An 18,806-nucleotide genomic window follows, 5' to 3' on the forward strand; every position below is an offset into this window, starting at 1 on the left:
GTATCAGCAGTGAATTTTTGTTTTTATAGAAAATTTAATTTGGTAATAAAAAAAGGTATCAGCCATTGTACTACATACTTTTATGCAGTTTCCTATGGCATGTAAAAGGGAAACATTTAAATAGGACTATAGTCTGCTGTTGATTATGTGCCATGTACGGGTCTACTACTTACTGTGACTTCCATAGCACGCTGTAAATGGTACTATGGGGTTCTTCATAGTGTGCCGTCACACATTGTCAGCTACACTAAATAAATTTGCAGTGTACACGTTTCCACATTAATGCTAACATTGCATAGCTTAATAATGCTTGTGAAAGGAGTAAGCAGATTCGGGTTAATATCTGTAGATGTCACTAAAGGTTCTTTGCTATGTACCTTTGAGTTTACGCATGTGACATGGGCTCAGTGAATTTTAAAATACAAATAATTACATTATTTTTGTAGCATTTTTTGGTTTGAGTAACATAATAATTTATATTAATGTAAATTTTCATTTTCCCACAGGGTGGAGGAAATTGAAGCACTAATGGCAGAAGGACGGCAGACAGAAGTGTTTATTCCTCAGCTTCATGCTCAATCAAAGTTGGCCAATTAACAGCAGATTGTATTCTTTCTTGTCAGTAGAAGAGTTTTGGAGTTGAAATAGGAAAGCTTCAGTATTGAAAGTTATTTTTTTTTTATGGACCAAATAGTACTTTACATTCAGTTAAAATTTACAGTCCTGAAACATTTGTAAAGTTTTTGACCAATGAATTGCCAAATTAATTAGTTATTGGGATTACATATTTTACACTTGCAAATATGGGATTACATATTTTACACTTGCAAATATATTTGCCTAAGTCAACTCTGAATAATACCAGTTACATAAACTTGCCTTGATTTTTAAAGTTTTATATTGTTGGGTACAAGTTTAATACTTTTCTTGTGGTTGTTATATTTTTCAGCTGTTTTTATTGTTGGGTTTTAATGTGATTTTGGAATAGTATAGCCAAATTTCTGTATAATCCAGTTCATAACTGAGGGTGCTAACATTTTGTAAATGAACAAACTTATTGACATTTCATATTGTTCATAAATCTAACAATAGTAATCTGGGAAAATAAAATATAAAAAGTACAATGGATTTTCGTATAAAAATAGTCTAAAAGTAGTAAAGTCTCTGTTTGCAGTGAGCCTTTCTGTTACTGCTGTAAGCTTTAGAAACTGGTATTTAGATAACAACTTCAATGACTTAACTGTGTTTGAAATGTAAGAGCAGTTGTATCAGGATAACTAAAATGTCCCACAAATTGTTTTTTACTGTTACTGACCAAACAGTACTTTACAATCAGTTAAAATTTACAGTCCTGAAACACTTGTAAAGTTTTTGACCAATGAATTGCCAGATTAATTAGTTATTGGGTTTACATGTATTTTAGGCTTGCAAATATATTTGCCTAAGTTAACTCTGAATATTACCAGTTACATAAACTTGTCTTGTTTTTTAAAGTTTTATATTGTTGGGTACAAGTTTAATACTTTTCTTGTGGTTGTTATATTTTTCAGCTGTTTTTATTGTTGGGTTTTAATGTGATTTTGGAATAGTATAGCCAAATTTCTGTATAATCCAGTTCATAACTGAGGGTGCTAACATTTTGTAAATGAACAAACTTATTGACATTTCATATTGTTCATAAGTCTAACAAAGTAATCTGGGAAAATAAAATATAAAAAGTACAATGGATTTTCATATAACAATAGTCTAAAAATAGTAGTGTCTATTTGCGGTGTGCCTTTCTGTTACTGCTGTAAGCTTTAGGAACCTTGTCCCTTGTATCTGGATCTACCATCACCCCTCCTTCCTTATTACCGAGAGGGGTGTGTTGCTACTGAAAAGTATACTATACTCTAACATAACTTTACAGTATGGCTTACCACCTCACCTACATCTAGTCCGTTCCAGCTCATGATGGTACTCTCCTTCATACTGCCCGTAGGTAAAGGAGTATAAAGAAAGTAGCAAAGAAAAAAAGTCCAGTCATCCCATTCATTCTACTTTCATATCTTCATCTTAGACTAGACACAAACTGACCCGCCAGGGGTACTGGATGAGCTATACCACTTGCTGGGCCGCCACCACCAGATCCAAGGATCTATGGGCCATGTCTTTTAAATAAAAGGAAGTGAAAGTCGTTTGGCGTTTCCAAACACCAGCTTTCAGAAATCTCTCCACAGACATATTCTTCTTGAATGCCAAAGAAGCACTCAAGCCTCTAATGTCATGAGCCTTAGCCCTCTCCTGGCTATCTGACTACCTGTCTTCTGTCATGTAGGCATTCCTGATCGTTTCTCTTAGCCAAAACTATATTGTATTCCTGGACACTTCCTTTTTGTTCCGTCTTGTACTTACGAACAACCTCTTGCACCCCGGCCAGAGGTGCCTTGTGCTCCTTAAGTACTCTCTTGTTACCCTGACGGGACACAGAAGCATCTCATCTTTGTCATGATCTACAAAATCTGCCAGAGAAGGTATGGAAAAAAGTCAAATCTGCCGTCCACTATTGATGGGTTTTGAGTTTTGGCCACAAATTCTGGCACAAACTCGAATGCCATTGACTTCCAACCTCTCGAGTGCTGTACAATATATGACAGGCCATGTAGTTCCCCCACCCTTTTGGTTGAAGCTAGAGCCAATAAGAAGACTGTCTTCAGGGTCAGGCTCCTATCTGTGGACTGCCTTAGTGGTTCGTAGGGGGGTTTTGTCAGACTACTCAGTACCATGGTCAAATCCCAATCTGGGGCTTTCAGTTCCTTTGGTAAACATGACTGCTCAAAGCTCTTCGTCAACATGGCCAAATCCCATGAAGATGAAATGTCCATGCCTTTCATGCGTAAGACCAAGGCTAGAGCAGCTCTGTACCCCTTCACCGCAGACACAGACATATGCCTTTCTGTCCTGAGATATATCAGAAAGTCTGATAATTGCTGAATAGTGGTACCGAGTGGAGACAAGTTCCCTCTACGACACCAATCACAGTATGCTGACCATTTCCTTGGTATACTGCTGCCGATGACTTTCTGATATTTCCTGCCATCTGCGCTGCTGCTGTTTGCGAAAACCCTCTCGCTCACAAGAGATATTCGACAGTCTCCACCCGTGAAGTGATAGGGACTTCACCGACCGGTGGTACCTCTCCACGTGCAGCTGACATAGCAGGTTGTTCCATGGGGGTAACTCTCTCGGCATGTCTATCAGGAGTTCCAAGAGGTCCGAAAACCATTCTGCCTTTGGCCATAACGGAGCTAGCAGAGTCATTCTGAGGTTCTGAGACTGCATTACCCTGTTCAGAACCTGACAGATTAGACAAAATGGAGGAAATGCATAGACGTCCAGATTGTCCCAAGGGTGTTGTAGCGCATCTTCTGCTACTGCCTCTACGTCCGGGACTACCGAACAATACAGTCACAACTTTTTGTTGTACCTGGTTGGGAATAGGTCGATGATCGGCCTTTCCTACAACATGAGCATTCTGTCCACTACTTGTTGGTGCAAGGACCACTCCATTCCCAGGATCTGATCCCTGCGGCTCAACTTGTTGACCACTATGTTTCTTTTTCCCCGGAATATATCTGGCCCTGATGTCTACTACGTTCTCTACGGCCCACTGATGAAGTTGAACTGTCATCACATGTAACTGTCGAGACACTAGGCCTCTCCTTGTTTGTTTATGTAAGCTACTACTGTGTGTTGTCTGACATCAAAACCACTGAATGCCCCTGCACCCTCTCCCAGAATTCCTGTAGTGCTAGAAAAGCTGCTTTTAGCTCCAGCACATTTATGTGGAGTTTTCTGTCCTCGCCGCTCCATTTTTCTGAAACCATCAGCTCCTTCATATGCGCTCCTCAACCTTCTAGTGGCGCATCTGAGAACAGCAGGAGATCCAGGGAGGGTTACTGAAGGGGAACACCCTCTTTCAGATTGCTGTCCTTCACCCACCACAGCAAGTCTTTCCTCACTTCTGCCGACAAGGGAATCTGCTCGTACAGGTGATCTACTATTGGTGACCAGAACTCCTTCATCCTCCATTGTAGAGATCGAAGGTGTAACCTCCCTTGTGGTACTAGCTTCTCCAAGAAAGTTAGAACTCCCAGTACTACTGGCCACTGTTTTGTCAGCTGTGTTTGTTTTTCCAGAAAGGCATTCACCACTTGTTTGCATTTCTCTACTCTCTGGTCTGTCTGGAATACTTTGGCTTTTATTGTGTCTATAACCATTCCCAGATACACCAGCCGCTGACTTGGATCCAACTGCGACTTCTCCTGATTTATCACAACGCCTAAGCTGTGACAAAACTGTAGAAGGGTCGCCCTGTCCCTGAGTAATATCTCTCTGGACTTTGCTATCACCAGCCAATCGTCTAGATATCTTATTAGCCTGATCCCTTGAGCATGTGCCCATGTCGACACGAGAGTGAACACTCTTGTAAAAACTTGAGGGGATGTTGTCAATCCAAAGCACAGAACTTTGAACTCGAAAACTTTCTCAGCAAGACTCAAGCGGAGAAATTTCCTGGAAGACTGATGGACTGGGATCTGAAAGTATGCGTCTTTTAAGTCGACTGTCAGCATTAAGTCCTTGATCCTGACTGCTTGTAGAACCGTCTTTGGAGTTTCCATTTTGAATCTGGCTTTTCTTATAAACAGATTCAAAGTTGACAGGCCTATTACTGTCCTCCAGTCCCCACTGGCTTTGGGTCCAAGGAAAATCCTGCTGTAAAACCCCTTTGACGGATGGATACTTGTTCCACAGCCCCTTTTTCCATCATCATCTTCACTTCCTCTTGCAGAATAAAAGCCTTCCGAGTTTCTTGAGCATAAGTGAGGTGAGGCAATGGCTGTTCTGTCAGGGGTGGGGATACTTCGAACGGAATCAAATACCCGACTCTGAGAACCTCCACCACCCACTGTTCTGCTCCCAGTTCCTGCCACACCTTCCAGTGATTTGCCAGGCAACCCCCCACTGGTGTGGCTGAGTGATGAGAGGCGCCTATCCTATCGTCTTGAGCCCCTTCCTCTGTTATTTCTATTGTGAAAGGGCCAATGAGTTAACTTCTTTGGGGAAGAGAGTCTTGCTCTATTAGGGATGTTATGCCTCACTGGCTTCTTCCGAGGTATTTGCTGCTGCCTTACCTCCATAGAATTAGCTTGACTGCTAGATGTTTTCCTAACTGCCTGCTGTACCAATCTATCGTTAGTGTCCATCCTTCTTCTATCTATAGCCTCTTCTATTATAGCCTCTGGCAAGAGCAATTGCAACTCTAAGATATTCCCATTCATCATTGCTAGCAGGGAATCCAAATCAACAGTGTGACTTAAGTCTAGCCAAAGCTGCATCCCTCCTCATTAACAGGATATTTCCCCAAACATTGGCACTTAAATTTGTCAAGTAAGCAATTGCTTTGGCCCCTGATTGTAGTAATCCAATGAACATTGATTCATCCACTGCCTTCCTCATCACTTCTGAGGATGCAATATTCGCAACTGCTGTTGACCAAAGATCCAGCCAAGAAGCAGTCTGAAAGACAGAAGAAGCTGTTGCTTCTAACGTAGCATCTTCTTGGCAAGTCATCGAAGGGCATTCCATTTTCACTTGATCTAAGGTTAATCCAGGCCTTAACCTTACCACATTTGGGTTCATTTGTCTAGACAGTAAAGGAACCATCAGTGTCGTATAATATTTTCTGTTTCATCATTGGAGGAGGGATAAACTTCAACGATCTATTTGATCTTAAGGAATTATCCCTTCCTGCAATCCGTGCTTTCACGTGTTGTAAAACGGACTCTGCATGATTTGAACAAGGCAATTCATAAGACATTTTGGTATCCTTTTTTGCACCAAACGCCATGTCAATCCCCGGAGGAAGCATACTGGCAGGTGTTTCCGTTCTCTCTGAAAGGTTATTTAATTGACGAATCAAATCAATCACCTCGGCATACGAAGCCAGAAACTCTTGGTTCTGTCCTTCCTCCGATTCTAGCGTACTGTGCTCAGCCACAGGAGACGCTATCTCACTCCTATCCCCTGACAAACGTCCGGGTGCTTCGTGGCCGTCTGCCCCTACGGCCGCGGCCCCTTTGATCTCTGCTGACCGCCGACGGCTCGATCCCGAATAGTCAGCAGGAGAACGAGACCACCTCACTCCTTCTCTGCTTGCGGATCTAGAGCGAGAATCTCTCCTATACCTCCAAGATGAAGGCTCTCTCAAAACCGAGCTCACTTCCTCTCCATGACGATTAATATCGTCTCCAACGACCATCGGAGAATTTGGCCTTGATCCTCCATCTAGGCGGACAACGCCTTCCACCAACGTATCAGACGAGGTTGCCAACTCGCTATTTTTCGACCTTTTAATAGGAGCCTTATCATCTTTTCTCCATATTTTAAACGGTCTTACAGGCGAAACCGGTATCTGTGCTCTATCCTTTGCTCTACTTTTCGCCCCAAACGCCGATTTTGCCAACGACACTAGATTTTCTTTGACTCTTTTTAGTCTACTGGTAACTCCGCGTCGGCCGTTATCCCATCGGCCGCGACTCACTCGCTCGTTCGGACTCTTGTAAACGGCTTCGCCCTCTAGCTTTGAGCTTACCACCCAATGACTTCTTGCCTTTCTTGCTGACTGGGATGTGACCGTCCTGGCTCGAAGATGAAGAAGAATTCACTCTTCTCCTCTTGGCCCGAGGATCAGTCGTGAAATCCAGTATCCTCCAACGCTTGACTGGTACATGCCTTGACGGCGAGCTAGAGGAAGGAGACGAATCACACCTTTTCTTTTTGTCTTTCTTATTAATTTTCTTCTCAAGATCCTGTAATTTCTTCATTACAGTGTGTACTACCAAGTCAGAAAGCATATTTGAGTCCGGAGGCAGCGAGGAAGACTGAGAAGCAGTAGGCTGTGACGTCATCGCGTCAGCCATGTCGGGGTGCGACGTCGGTTGTGACGTCACCAATCTTGTAGGGAGAGACTGGGCTGCTGCTGCTGCTGGCATCCCTGCGTTTGCAGCAAAATTACCCCCAACGTTCTGCATTGCTGTAACCAATGAAGTTGTTGGCATTGCCTGACATTATTCCCCATAAAGTGCAAGCCCGGGGGATGAGGAATATTCAGCGCTGCCAAATTCTGCTGGAACCGTGACGCCATAGAATGCGACAGCAAACCTTCCAAGGTTGGTACGCCTGGAAGGCCTAGTGCCGCCCACGTACCTTCCATCCTGTTCGAGTCGGGAGCAGGCACCTGGAACAAAGATGGCGATGCTCCCCCCCTCCCTGCTGGGAACAACGGAGTGTATATATTATGCATCAAATTACCCAAAACCCCTCCTGGCATTTCTGAAAACAAACCACTGGGAGAAACTGAAGGGGTATGGGACAAACCAAAGGCAGGAGGCGAAACATATGGAGCAGTCTGGTGTATTGCTGATACAAAAGAAGCCAGCAACATTTGGTCATCCAAAGATGGCGCTGACTCCTTTCTTTTGTACTGGCCTTTCTCATAAAACTTCCTTCACTGTTTCACCGACCAACCACGACAAACAGAACAAGGATTAGTAATTGTACATACATTTTCCCTGCACCTACTACACGTTGGATGAGGATCCGTTGACACCGAAGTTAGGAATCTTGAACACGGAAAGCCACTGACTCCAGGGCATTTCCTTTGTCTTGTCTTCGAAACGGAAGAAGATCCCGACGGCGATACAAACACTCCATCTCACCACTTACACACTCTTACAGCTCACACCCACACCGAGCACACTCGGATAAAGAGAATTAATAAGAAAAATGAAAGTGAAATGGATAAAAACGGTGAAACTAAAACCGGCTTTAAACAGATAGACAGGGAACACGTCCTATCTGTGTTTGAAATGTAAGAGCAGTTGTATCAGGATAACTAAAATGTCCCACACAAGAAAAATATATTTCATCATTGTGACGAAACACTAAAAAAACTTGCATGTAAAAAAAAATCATGTACCCACATGCTGATCTTCATTTAGTTTTCAATTTTGCTGTCTTGTTCATGACCAAATATTTGCATTATGGTAATATTAATTAATATATAGCAGAAGGGTATGAAAAAATTCTTGAAAATTATTATTATATTTAAATTATCTTCATTTACACATGGAGAATCCTACAGCAAATATACTGGATTCCTACATGGAGTATCCTACAGCTCATGTGCTGTGCCAGCTGTAAACCACACTTCCCAACCTATACCAATGATCATGTCCCTAGCCGTCAAATGAGTAACAAGTTCTTTGCGTCATTTCATTATTTGTCTGCTTGTGGTCTGGATAAGTACCTTTTTTCCTTTATTCTTTTGTATTCTGACATTCAGTGTCTATGCATTTGCTTTGTTTTCTTGAGTTTTGTGTAGTAAGTTTTCAAATTAATTTTCATGATGAATAAAAGGATCACTGCTGCTGTGAGGGCCATAATTGACCTTTTAAGTCAAGTCATCTCTCCCTTTGCAGTAGACCCTCACTTTTTCTAGAAATCATACACTCGTGATTCACAATAATGGGAGCATTGCCTCAGATGGCAAAGGAAGCGGTTCCTAGCTTTCCTTGACGTTGGGCCTATGCTGGAAGTGATGCCTGTTTCCATTCCCCTCCTCTCACGCTTCTACTTCTTGACAAACCCATTCATCTCTCTTCAGGTGATGAGGCTAAGCAATCAGCTTCATTACTTCAGTTTAGGAAGGCCTTTTTGGATTCCTTCATTGGGAGAGTGTGTGTGAGGAAGTGTTAACTGTTAACCCCAACTACCAGATGTTCCTCCAGTAGCTGAGGATGTGAAGGGGGGTAAACATCTCATCCAGCACCCCCTTCCTCATGGGTGTACAGGTTGTCACAAGAGAGTGGGAGATCAATGGGGAAGAGGAAGAGACCACCCCCCCCTCTAGCCTAGTCTCTCTCTCTCTCACTGTCCATTGCATCATTTGTTGTAAAGGAACCCCTGCAGAGCCTGTGACCAGCAATTGAGGCAGAGGTGCAATGTCTCCTGCTCGCCTTCAGTCAGGGGTTTGGTCTTGGGATAGCTGTTCTACCTGGGACAATTGTCATCGTTACACTGGATGGCGCTTGTGGCACTATCTTTCCCTGCATTGCTTTCATTCTTCTTATAGACTGACGAATAGGATCCACTGGAGTTAATTGTATCAGTCATTGGAGGACTTGCTAGAGAGGCTGGTCACTTCCTTCGAAACACAATGCTTCCCATCACCAGCCAAAGAGGGAGTGATCTGGGGCAGGACTGTCCCCATGAGGAATCCGTTCACCTAGCCTCAGGCACTGTCTCTATGTTCTTCGCTCTAACACTGCTTGGCATTTGTCCCTGACCCCATAGTATCTTCAGCATCATCCCCAGGTCCATCATCTGTCATCTCTAGGGTGTTGTTGTTGCCAGAACAGGAGTGAAAGGGATATTTGGAGCAGCAAGATGTTTCCACTATGTTGGATGCTGCAGGCATTTCTGCAGGCGGAGAATTAGTTCCAAGGGGCCTCGATCCACTGAAGACCCTTCCCACCAATTTGAAGCAGTGTTTCTAGGAGGTTACCAAGATCAGAGCTTTCCCATGGTGTTTTAGCCAAAGTCAGAGATTTCCCATGGCGTGAGTTCCGTGATGTGGGGGTAAGTACGTAAGTTCCCTTGCAGATAGTAGACAAAGCATGTTACTCCCACCTCCTCTCTCCATGCAAAAGAAATTTGTTCATATACAAAACAAACCCTCAGTCTCAACATTAGGGTAACTTCTAGTGCCAGCTGGAAAATCAGCAGTTAACAAAATTGTGTACGCAAGGGACTACTGGCATCTGTGCTTGGTCACGAGTCATGTTGAGCCACCCACATGCCCCTCTAACCCATGACCATGCTAGTTATTTTCTTAACGCCTTTAAGAGAGGACGTGCTTTGCTTCTGTCCTTTTAAAGCCAGTTTAGTTTACCCTTTCTTTGCTTTGGTATCTTCTTCACGTTTCTTAACATCGGAGCACACAGCCACATCCATGTAGTAGGTGCAGAGAAAAGCTATGTTCAGATTCCAGTCCATGTGAGGTAGTATGTGGTTTTTGGTTGATGGGGCAATGGAGGAGGTTTAATGAGTAGGAGCAGTGCAGCAGAAGGAGGATACAAACACTATCTAAGGATGGTATATCGACTTCACCTGCTGTGGTTCTGCCTCACATTAGGCTGATCCAGTTGCTTTGCCACCTGTACAAGGATATATTACACGTACCCGATCTGGTTCACCTATGGATTCGTCTTTGGATGCATCAGGAGGGGCTTTGGGAGAACTGTACAACTAGACTTCCTGATTCAGTGACACACATTTTTGGAGAATTGCAAGTGTTAGAAGAAATAACAAACATGCAAGAGATTCTGTCTTTTTCTTGTTCTTCTCCCGCTTCAACATCAACACAAGCTTCGGTGAAGCTGACGCCAGTGTGTTCTCCAATCAAACGTTGGAGAATAAGGGACTTCATGGCTGATCCCATGCCTCTTCTCCATCTTCGAACCAGGACTGTCACATCCCTACTAGAGAAAAAAAAGCACAACGGGTAGTTGTAGACTCTGAACAAGTTGAATGATGGACAGGTGGAAGCTTCATCTAGTGTGGCAGTGAGAAAGACAGAGAACGTTCTGGGTGGTTATTCAAGAGCGCTTAGAGAGAATTCTTTTATTTCTTCTAGGGGACTTTGTGACTGATCCTTGTGCCAAGAGGAGAAGAATAATTTTTCCTTCATCTTTGAGCCAGGAATGTCACATTCTTGTAAAACGTAACAATGCCCCAGCATTTTGGGTCTTTGTCATGCCCGCAAGAGTACCCCCAACATCCTAGAGCTCTCCACCAAGCCTGATGCCGTCATAACCAAAATGAAAAATTTTCGAAGACAATTTGTATTTTTCATAACTACAAACCTGAGGTCTTAACAATAGGATAATTTCTAGCGCCTACCTGGATCCGGTTAAAAAGCAGATGAAAGCAAGGAATCTTGTGATATCTGGCAACACATGCATAGATCGGGTGAAGAGTGGTCAAGGACCAGGCACCTACGCCACTGCGTCAGTCTTTCCCAACTCAGGATGTCTTAACAAACAGAGGGGTGGCTAGAGGCAGGCAGTATAATGTTAAGACCTCAGGTTTGTAGCTATGAAAAATACAAATTGTCTTAGAAAATTTGTCATTTTTTCATACCCGAACAAGCCTTCAGTTTTACAATAGGATAGACTCATACTAGGAGGGAGGTACAAGACATCCTAGACTGGCTGGGGGCCTACCCAACGGTCCAGCTTCCAGAAGAAATGATTTCTGGAGAGGGACTGAAGCCCGTTGAGAAGCTAGATAAATTGATATCTAACCACTCAGACCCTGAGTGACATACGTATAATGATACGTATATTCCTTAACCCGCCCGAAGGAAGACGGAAAGGTACAAGAGAAAGAAGGAGACCAGCCAACTCACTCATTCTCTCATCCACACAATCATCTTAGGTAAGATACAAAAGTGCCCTGTTAAGGGCAACCATGAGTTACACAACCTGTTGGGCAGCCACCACAGGACCCAGGGAAAACGTGTCCGCAGATCTGTGGGCAACATCCTTAAGATAGAAAGAGATGAACGTGGACTGGCGTAACCAAGTACCAACGCTCCGCACTCTATGTACAGCAAAGTTCTTTTTGAAAGCCAGAGAGGGACCAATACCTCTAACGTCATGCGCTCTAGCCTGCACAGATGTGGCGGTGGAATCATCAAGAGTCAAGTATGCCTGTTTGATAGCTTCCCGTATCCAAAAGGCGATAGTATTCTTAGACACCTCTTTCTTTGTATGGCCTGTGCTAACAAAAAGTCTGCGGCAGCCTGGTCTAAGGTGCCAAGTCCTTTTAAGATAGCAACGCAAGGCCTGGACAGGGCACAACAAAAGCTCTTGAGCATCACCACCCACAAAGTCAATCAGTGATGGAATGGAAAACGAAGTGAACCTGTCATTGCACACAAAGGGATTTTTGGGTCTTGGCCACGAATTCTGGACAAATTCGAAGAACACCAACCCTGGTGTGCTTCACCTCATAGCTCTCCTACCCTCTTGGAAGATGCCAAGGCCAGAAGGAAAACTGTCTAGAGCATCAAGTTCCTGTCAGATGAGCGACGCAAGGGCTCATATGGACTCTTAGTGAAGCTCTTTAGAACAAAGGAAACATCCCACGTCGGAGGCTTGAGCTCTCTAGGAGAACTCGATTTTTCAAACCCCTTAACTAGCAGGGAAAGTTCCAAGGAAGAGATGTCGATACCTTTAAGGCGTAACACCAAACTCAGGGCTGCCCTGTAGCCTCTAATGGCAGAAACGGACAAATGTTTCTCGGCTCTGAGGAGGGTTAAAAAGTCTGCTATTCGCTGAATAGAGGTTGCAAGTGGAGGAAAACCCGGTTTACGACACCAATCACAGTAGATCGCCCATTTGCCTAGGTAAACCACGGAGGTCGACCTTCTAAGACTCCTGGACATATGCCCTGCTGTTCTCTGAGAAATGCCTTTTGCTCGGAGGAGATACTTAATAGCCTCCAACCGTGAAAAGACAGGGATTCTACTGACTGGTGAAACCTTTCCGCATGGAGCTGACACAAGAGATGTCGCCAAGGGGGAATCTCCCTCGGAACCTCTGACAACAACGACAGCAGATCTGGGAACCATTCTGCCTGAGGCCACATAGGGGTTACCAAAGTCATCCTGAGACCCTGTGAACTCATTAGCCTGTTCAGAACCTGACGGATCAAACAAAACGGAGGGAAGGCATACACCTCCAGGTTGTCCAAGGGATGTTGGAATGCGTTCTCTGCCAATGCTAAAGGATCTGGAACCACAGAACAGAATATCTCCAGCTTCCTGTTGAAGCGAGTCGCAAAAAGGTCCAGCATGGGTCTCCCCCAAACCTGGAAAAGCTTGTCTGCTACCACTTGATGAAGGGACCACTCCGTGCCTAAGATCTGATCCCTGATCCCGGCGACTGAGTTCGTCTGCGACCATATTCCGTTTGCCTGGGATATACCTGGCTGAGAGCTCTACCAAATTGCTCACCGCCCACTAGTGAATCTCGACGGTCAAGGCGTGAAGTTGACGAGAAACCAGGCCTCCCTGTTTGTTCACACAGGCTACCACCGTGGTGTTGTCCGACATGAGAATGATAGAATGACCTACCTTCTCCCAAAACTCCTTCAGACCCAGGAAGTCTGCCTTCAACTCCATGACGTTGATATGTTGCTGCTTGTCCTCCAAACTCCAAACACCTGAAGCGATGAGTTCGCCTAAATGAGCCCCCTAACCTGCGAGGGAGGCATCTGAGAATAGAAGGCAAAGGTCTTCTCTCACTTCCAGAGACAGAGGAACCATTAACAGGGGTGAGTCCCCCGCCGGAGACCAGAATTCTCCTAGTCTTCATTGCAGAGACTGAAGATGAAGACGCCCATGAGGGACCAGCTTCTCCAGGGAAGACAACACTCCCAGGAGAACCTGCCACTGATGAGCTGACTGATGTGATTCCGATAGGAAGTTGCGCGCCACCACCTTCAACTTCTCCCATCTCTGATCCGACGGGAGAACTTTTGCCACTGTCATATCAATGACCATGCCCAGGTAGAGAACCCTTTGACTGGGTACAAGGTTCGACTTTTCCTGGTTGACTAATATGCCCAGTTCCAGACAGAACCGAAGTAGATGATCCCTGTCCTGCAGCAGCTTTTCCCTGGAAACTGCCAAGACTAACCAATCGTCGAGGTACCTCAGCACACTGATCCCTTGAGCATGGGCCCAACTTGACACGAGAGAAAAGACCCTTGTGAACACTTGAGGGGCTGAGGGGCTGTCGTCAGCCCGAAGCGCAAGATTTTGAACTCGAAGACCTTGTCCCCAAGAAAGAAGCAAAGGAACTTCCTGGATATCGGATGAACAAGGATTTGGGATCTTGTGTAGCTCCCACCAAGGCTTCCAAGCAAGAAGGAGTGTAAGACGACTGAGCCTGAGTCCTACTTTCCAAATTGTTAAACCCACGAATAAGATCAACAACTTCTGAAAAGGAAGACAAAAACTCTTGCATGTCTCCCTCCTCCTGCTCTGGCAACGGAGACCGACGATGAGAAGGATGTGTAGGCTCCTCTAAGGCACCTTCCCCACTAAAATTAACAGAAGGGTTAGCAGCCAAACAGCCCGAAACCCCAACTAATCTGTCTGGGCTGAGTTCATGCATCGGCCCCCAAGACGAACCCACTATAACACTAGGAACATTACTACGTACTCCTCCAACAGATGACTCATTAACCTGTCCGTGAATGGTCACGGGCGTGGCAGACGTACTAACGTGAGATGGAGGGGAATCCCGAATACTCGAGATCAAAGGAGAATCCCTCAGAGTCAAACTCTTGGAAGCACCAATGAGAGATGCAGGGAAACACTCCTGCTATACCAACTCTGCGCTCACTACCTTCGATCTCTTGACAGGTGCCTTGAGATCCTTACGGCGACGAAAAGGCCTTGGAGAAGAAGGAGCACTTCCATCATGTGCACGGGCAGGGGAGGTTGCAACATGCTCACGATGTGCATGGACAGGGGAGGTTGCAACACGCTCGTGAGGAGCACAGATGGGGGAGGTTGTAACACGCCTATGATTCGAAGCAGAGGACGAAGCACCCCTGCAGATTGCACAAGGCAAAGTACACTAACACTACCTGAAACACCAACACTCGAGAAGACATCCACGTTGTTCCTCCCTCGTAGGTGAAGAAAGGGCAAAGTCCTTAGCCTTCCAACACTTGATACGCCGACGTGGCGTAGAGGGGGAAGAGGGAGAGGAAGACAGCACTGGTTTCTTATGCGATCTCTTCGCAGGAGGTGGGGATGAAGCAACACGTTTCCTACCAGCCCTCCCAACCAATAAGGCTGCCAACTTTACATCCAAAACAGAGTCCAACCTCTGAAGCACTGCCTGGCATATAACCTCAGACTGATGTGCCAGAGAAGGCTCCGATGACATGGAAGGGAGATGTAGTGAACTGGGTGGCAGGGATGACGTCACGGCTGAGAGAGGCAGGGCAGAGGAGACGACTGGGAGTGACGTCATCGATGGGAGTGATGTTGCAAGTGGTGGTGACATCACGGCTTCCCCTCAGTGCGAAGGGGAATCAGACGCCACTGGCGGAGGAATACACAAAGGCAGATTCCGTGACGTCATCAACGGGGTTGACGCCACAGCGTCCCTCTGACTCAAAGAAGTGGCAGCAGTCACTGGCGGAGCAATACCATATGGCTGACCTCGGTTACCCACAAAGACGAGGCCGGGAGGAGGGGGGGATGGCCTGGCCAGCCTCCATAAAGTGCAACCCTTCCAAGGATGGGGGCCCCCTAGCCGAGTGTCTTCCAAATTGCCGCCATTTTGGACGCCTCCGACTCTGGAAGAAATGAGAATGATGAAAAAGCCTCCCCCTTCCCAGGAATCAAATTAACTCCTGAAGAAGAAGGGGCGACATTACAAACATCAGCCTGGTGGCCTCCCAATACTTCCAGCGACAAATCAATGGAAGAAAAGGAAGGAGACACAGGAAGAACGCTACTATTGGGGTTGCATACTGCAGGAGACGAAGCATCGGGAAGAGGCGATAAACCTTCCTATGAAGGAAGAGTCAAAACCCTCCGATGTTCCCTCTTGCTATAAAATGACTTCCATTGCTCTTTAGACCATGCCTGGCATTCCGTGCAAGGATTCGTTATAGTACAAAAATTAGAATGGCACCTACTGCACGTGATGTGGGGGTCAGTCGCTGCCGAAGCCAAAAAACGAGAACACAAAAAACCTGGAATTCCAGGGCACACACGTTGACAAAGCTGAGAAGGAGCAGAAGAAGCCATAATATCAGCCAAACACACACTAAACACAAGCGAAACGGGCAATGAACCGGATAAAGGCCAAGAGAGGTTAAACACGACTCTCGCCAAGGCGGTTAAAGAAAAGACTGACTCAGTGGCGTAGGAGCGTGGTCCTTGACCACACTTCACCCGATCTACACATGCGTTGCCAGATATCACAAGATTCCTTGCTTTCATCTGGTTTTTAACCGGATCCAGCTAGGCCCTAGAAATTATCCTATTGTTAAGACTGAAGGTTTGTTTGCGTATGAACAAACCGCTGTGACATCACACTTCAAAATGGCGGCAGTCGTGACGTCACAAGTCTACTCTCTCCACCCTCTCGTATTCAGTGTCAACAGACATAAATACACTTTCAGATTCAGTAGCACACACTTTTACGGAGAAATTGAAAATCTTATTAGAGAACTGATAGGACACGCAAGACGAAAAAACGAGGGGAGTCGTCGTTTTGATCTTGTTCTTTCTCACAGGCTAAGCCGCCGCCAGAGGAATGGGTGACATTTGTGCATGCTCCAGTTAAACATTAGGATAAAGGATCGTAGCAGATCCCCGCGCCATGGGAAGATTTATTTCTTTTTCATCTTTGAGGTGGGAATGTCACATCCCTACAAAGAAAGCTCAAGCAGTAGTTATTAGCTCCACATAGAAGAATGAAGGTCATCTTTTAAGGTGGAATAGCACCACCAAGATTGATGAAGAGATCTCTAGACAATTGACGTCTAGGTTTTCAACAGCCCAGTGATAGGCCGTGAGAATTATGACAGCCATAAGATTTAGAGGCAGCTGTGAGAAGAAATGCAAAAGGAGGCCATCCAAGGAGGGGGGACCCCTCAGGACTAGTAACACCCAAACAGCCGCCATCTTGCTTGATTTCGAACCTGAAATAATGAAACGGATGGTATAGCCTCCTCCCTCTCGGGAAGGACATTAGATCCCGAGGGAGAGGGGCCTACATTAAACATAATCTCATCCTGTGCTTCTCCCAATACTTCCAACGACAAATTGATGGAAGAAAAGAAAGGAGACAATGGAACAACTAAAGCAGGGGGAGTGCTGCTGGAAGAGGGGGTTAGCCAAACTGTCCAAACAAGAAGAAAAACCCTCCCAAGAAGGACGAGTAGAAACTCTGCGATGCTCCCTCTTATTGTAAAACACCCTTTTCTGTGATTTAGGCCCAGGCAGGGATCACTAATAGTACAAAAATTAGATCAGCACCTACTGCCAGTTGTATAAGGATCTGTAATAGCAGCAGCCAAAAACCTGGAGCACAGAAAACCCTGAATGCCCGGGCACATGCGTTGATGAGGCTGTGAAGTCTGAGAGGACTCCACAATAAGCACAATCACACACACAGACACACTCGAGAAACTGGCAAACAAAGCAACCGGCTTGGAAGGAGAGTAAAAGCGACTTCTCTCCAAAGCGGTCAAAGAAAGGTCTAACGCATCACAAGATACCATGCTTGGTTGACAACCAGCTTCTACCTCGTATACACGAGTTGCCTGATGTCACAGTTCCTTGCTTTATAATCTTTGATTGTTGTAACCGGTTTCCAGCTGGCACAAGACCTATTGTTAAGACCTCAGGTTTGTTAGCTCTGAAAAATGCAAATTGGTTTAAAATTTGTCATTTTTCTAAGCTACAAGCAAATATACGAGACACTGAGCCAGCTGCCTACCTCCTGGTGCCAGCCAATCCGAGGTCACCAAACAAACGTCTCGTAAGCATAGGGCTCACCCAAGAATCTACCGAAAGTGAACCAACTATAGCAATATCACAGGATTCATAATCCATTCTTCAAAAAAAATTTACATCTGGAAAGAACTTCTATGATAATATTGTAACTACATGACTCCTAATTCATCTCCAACAGAACGTGAAAATTTTTGTGAGAATTATACATTCAAAATACAAAGAAAACATGACAATGGGATAGCCTACAATTGCTGACCTATCTTTGAAAAATTACAATAACCAGATTTTTCTTTATTACCCTTTCCAAGAAATTAAAAGTCAATTTTTTACTACCTCCTTTGTGAAGTTGAAATACTTGGGCAAAGGTATCATCTGTTGAACCTGGTTTACCAAAGAAACCATAATTCTAGAACTTGTAACTTTTGTGACATTGTCACTTGTAACAAAGGGAATTAAGTTTTCATGAACAGAAAAAAGCTGTACATAAAAAAATAACACTTCTGGTAAAACATACTGAATCTATGACACAGTAGGACATGTTTGGTACATATTACCATTTTTCCATTTCCCTATTACCAACTAGATGATCATGTTGCAAAACTAAATAGGGAATTTCTACATAATTTTTTTTTAATAATCTCAAGCACCATCTTATGCATAACTAAAGGCAAGAGCACTACATAAAGTTGTTAGAGGAGTCTTGAATCTGACATGTTCTACTTTGCAGTACACTGCATCTCTACTACAGATGTTTAATTGGATTTAACAAATTTCAAAAACCTTTCTTTTCCTTGAAAATCCTTTATAACTTCTAAAAGCTTGAGTTTCATATCCTTTTGCTTTGCCATCCATGCTGGAACAAGGTACTGATGACATGGATCAACCTACAAAAAAACAAAAAAACAGGTGTATCAGAGAGAGAAACAATATTCTTGAAGTGCAGCAAAAGCAAACTCAATAATAATACTTTACATTGCTAAGTTTCTTTCCAGCATCCCTTTGTTGTTCCTAGATGCACTGATATTCCATTTTACTTTTTACCTAGTTGTCCAACTACTTTAACTTTACCTTGCTCTAAATTTCCCCTCTCATATAAGACACTACTTAATTATGAAGATGATGATATAAGTACAGGACATATAAAAAA

General features: G+C 44.6%; 2 protein-coding genes across 3 annotated transcripts in view; one reads left to right on the forward strand and one right to left on the reverse strand.

The window, feature by feature from the left end:
* The window catches only part of LOC135221905 (xaa-Pro dipeptidase-like), a 511,321-nt gene extending 509,597 nt beyond the window's left edge, over positions 1–1,724 (forward strand). For both annotated transcript variants that reach the window (XM_064259900.1, XM_064259899.1), the window contains exon 11: positions 507–1,724. In XM_064259900.1, coding sequence (XP_064115970.1) covers positions 507–597 — 91 coding nt within the window. In that variant the 3' untranslated portion in view covers positions 598–1,724. The remainder of the gene's footprint in view (positions 1–506) is intronic.
* LOC135222460 (uncharacterized) overlaps positions 666–18,806 on the reverse strand; it is a 128,348-nt gene continuing 110,207 nt past the window's right edge. Inside the window, exon 4 of the mRNA XM_064260547.1 lies at positions 666–18,543. Within this exon, the coding sequence (XP_064116617.1) occupies positions 18,412–18,543 (132 nt within the window). The 3' untranslated portion in view covers positions 666–18,411. The remainder of the gene's footprint in view (positions 18,544–18,806) is intronic.

Source organism: Macrobrachium nipponense, chromosome 3 (assembly GCF_015104395.2).
Source record: "Macrobrachium nipponense isolate FS-2020 chromosome 3, ASM1510439v2, whole genome shotgun sequence".
NCBI classification, from domain to species: Eukaryota; Metazoa; Arthropoda; class Malacostraca; order Decapoda; family Palaemonidae; genus Macrobrachium; species Macrobrachium nipponense.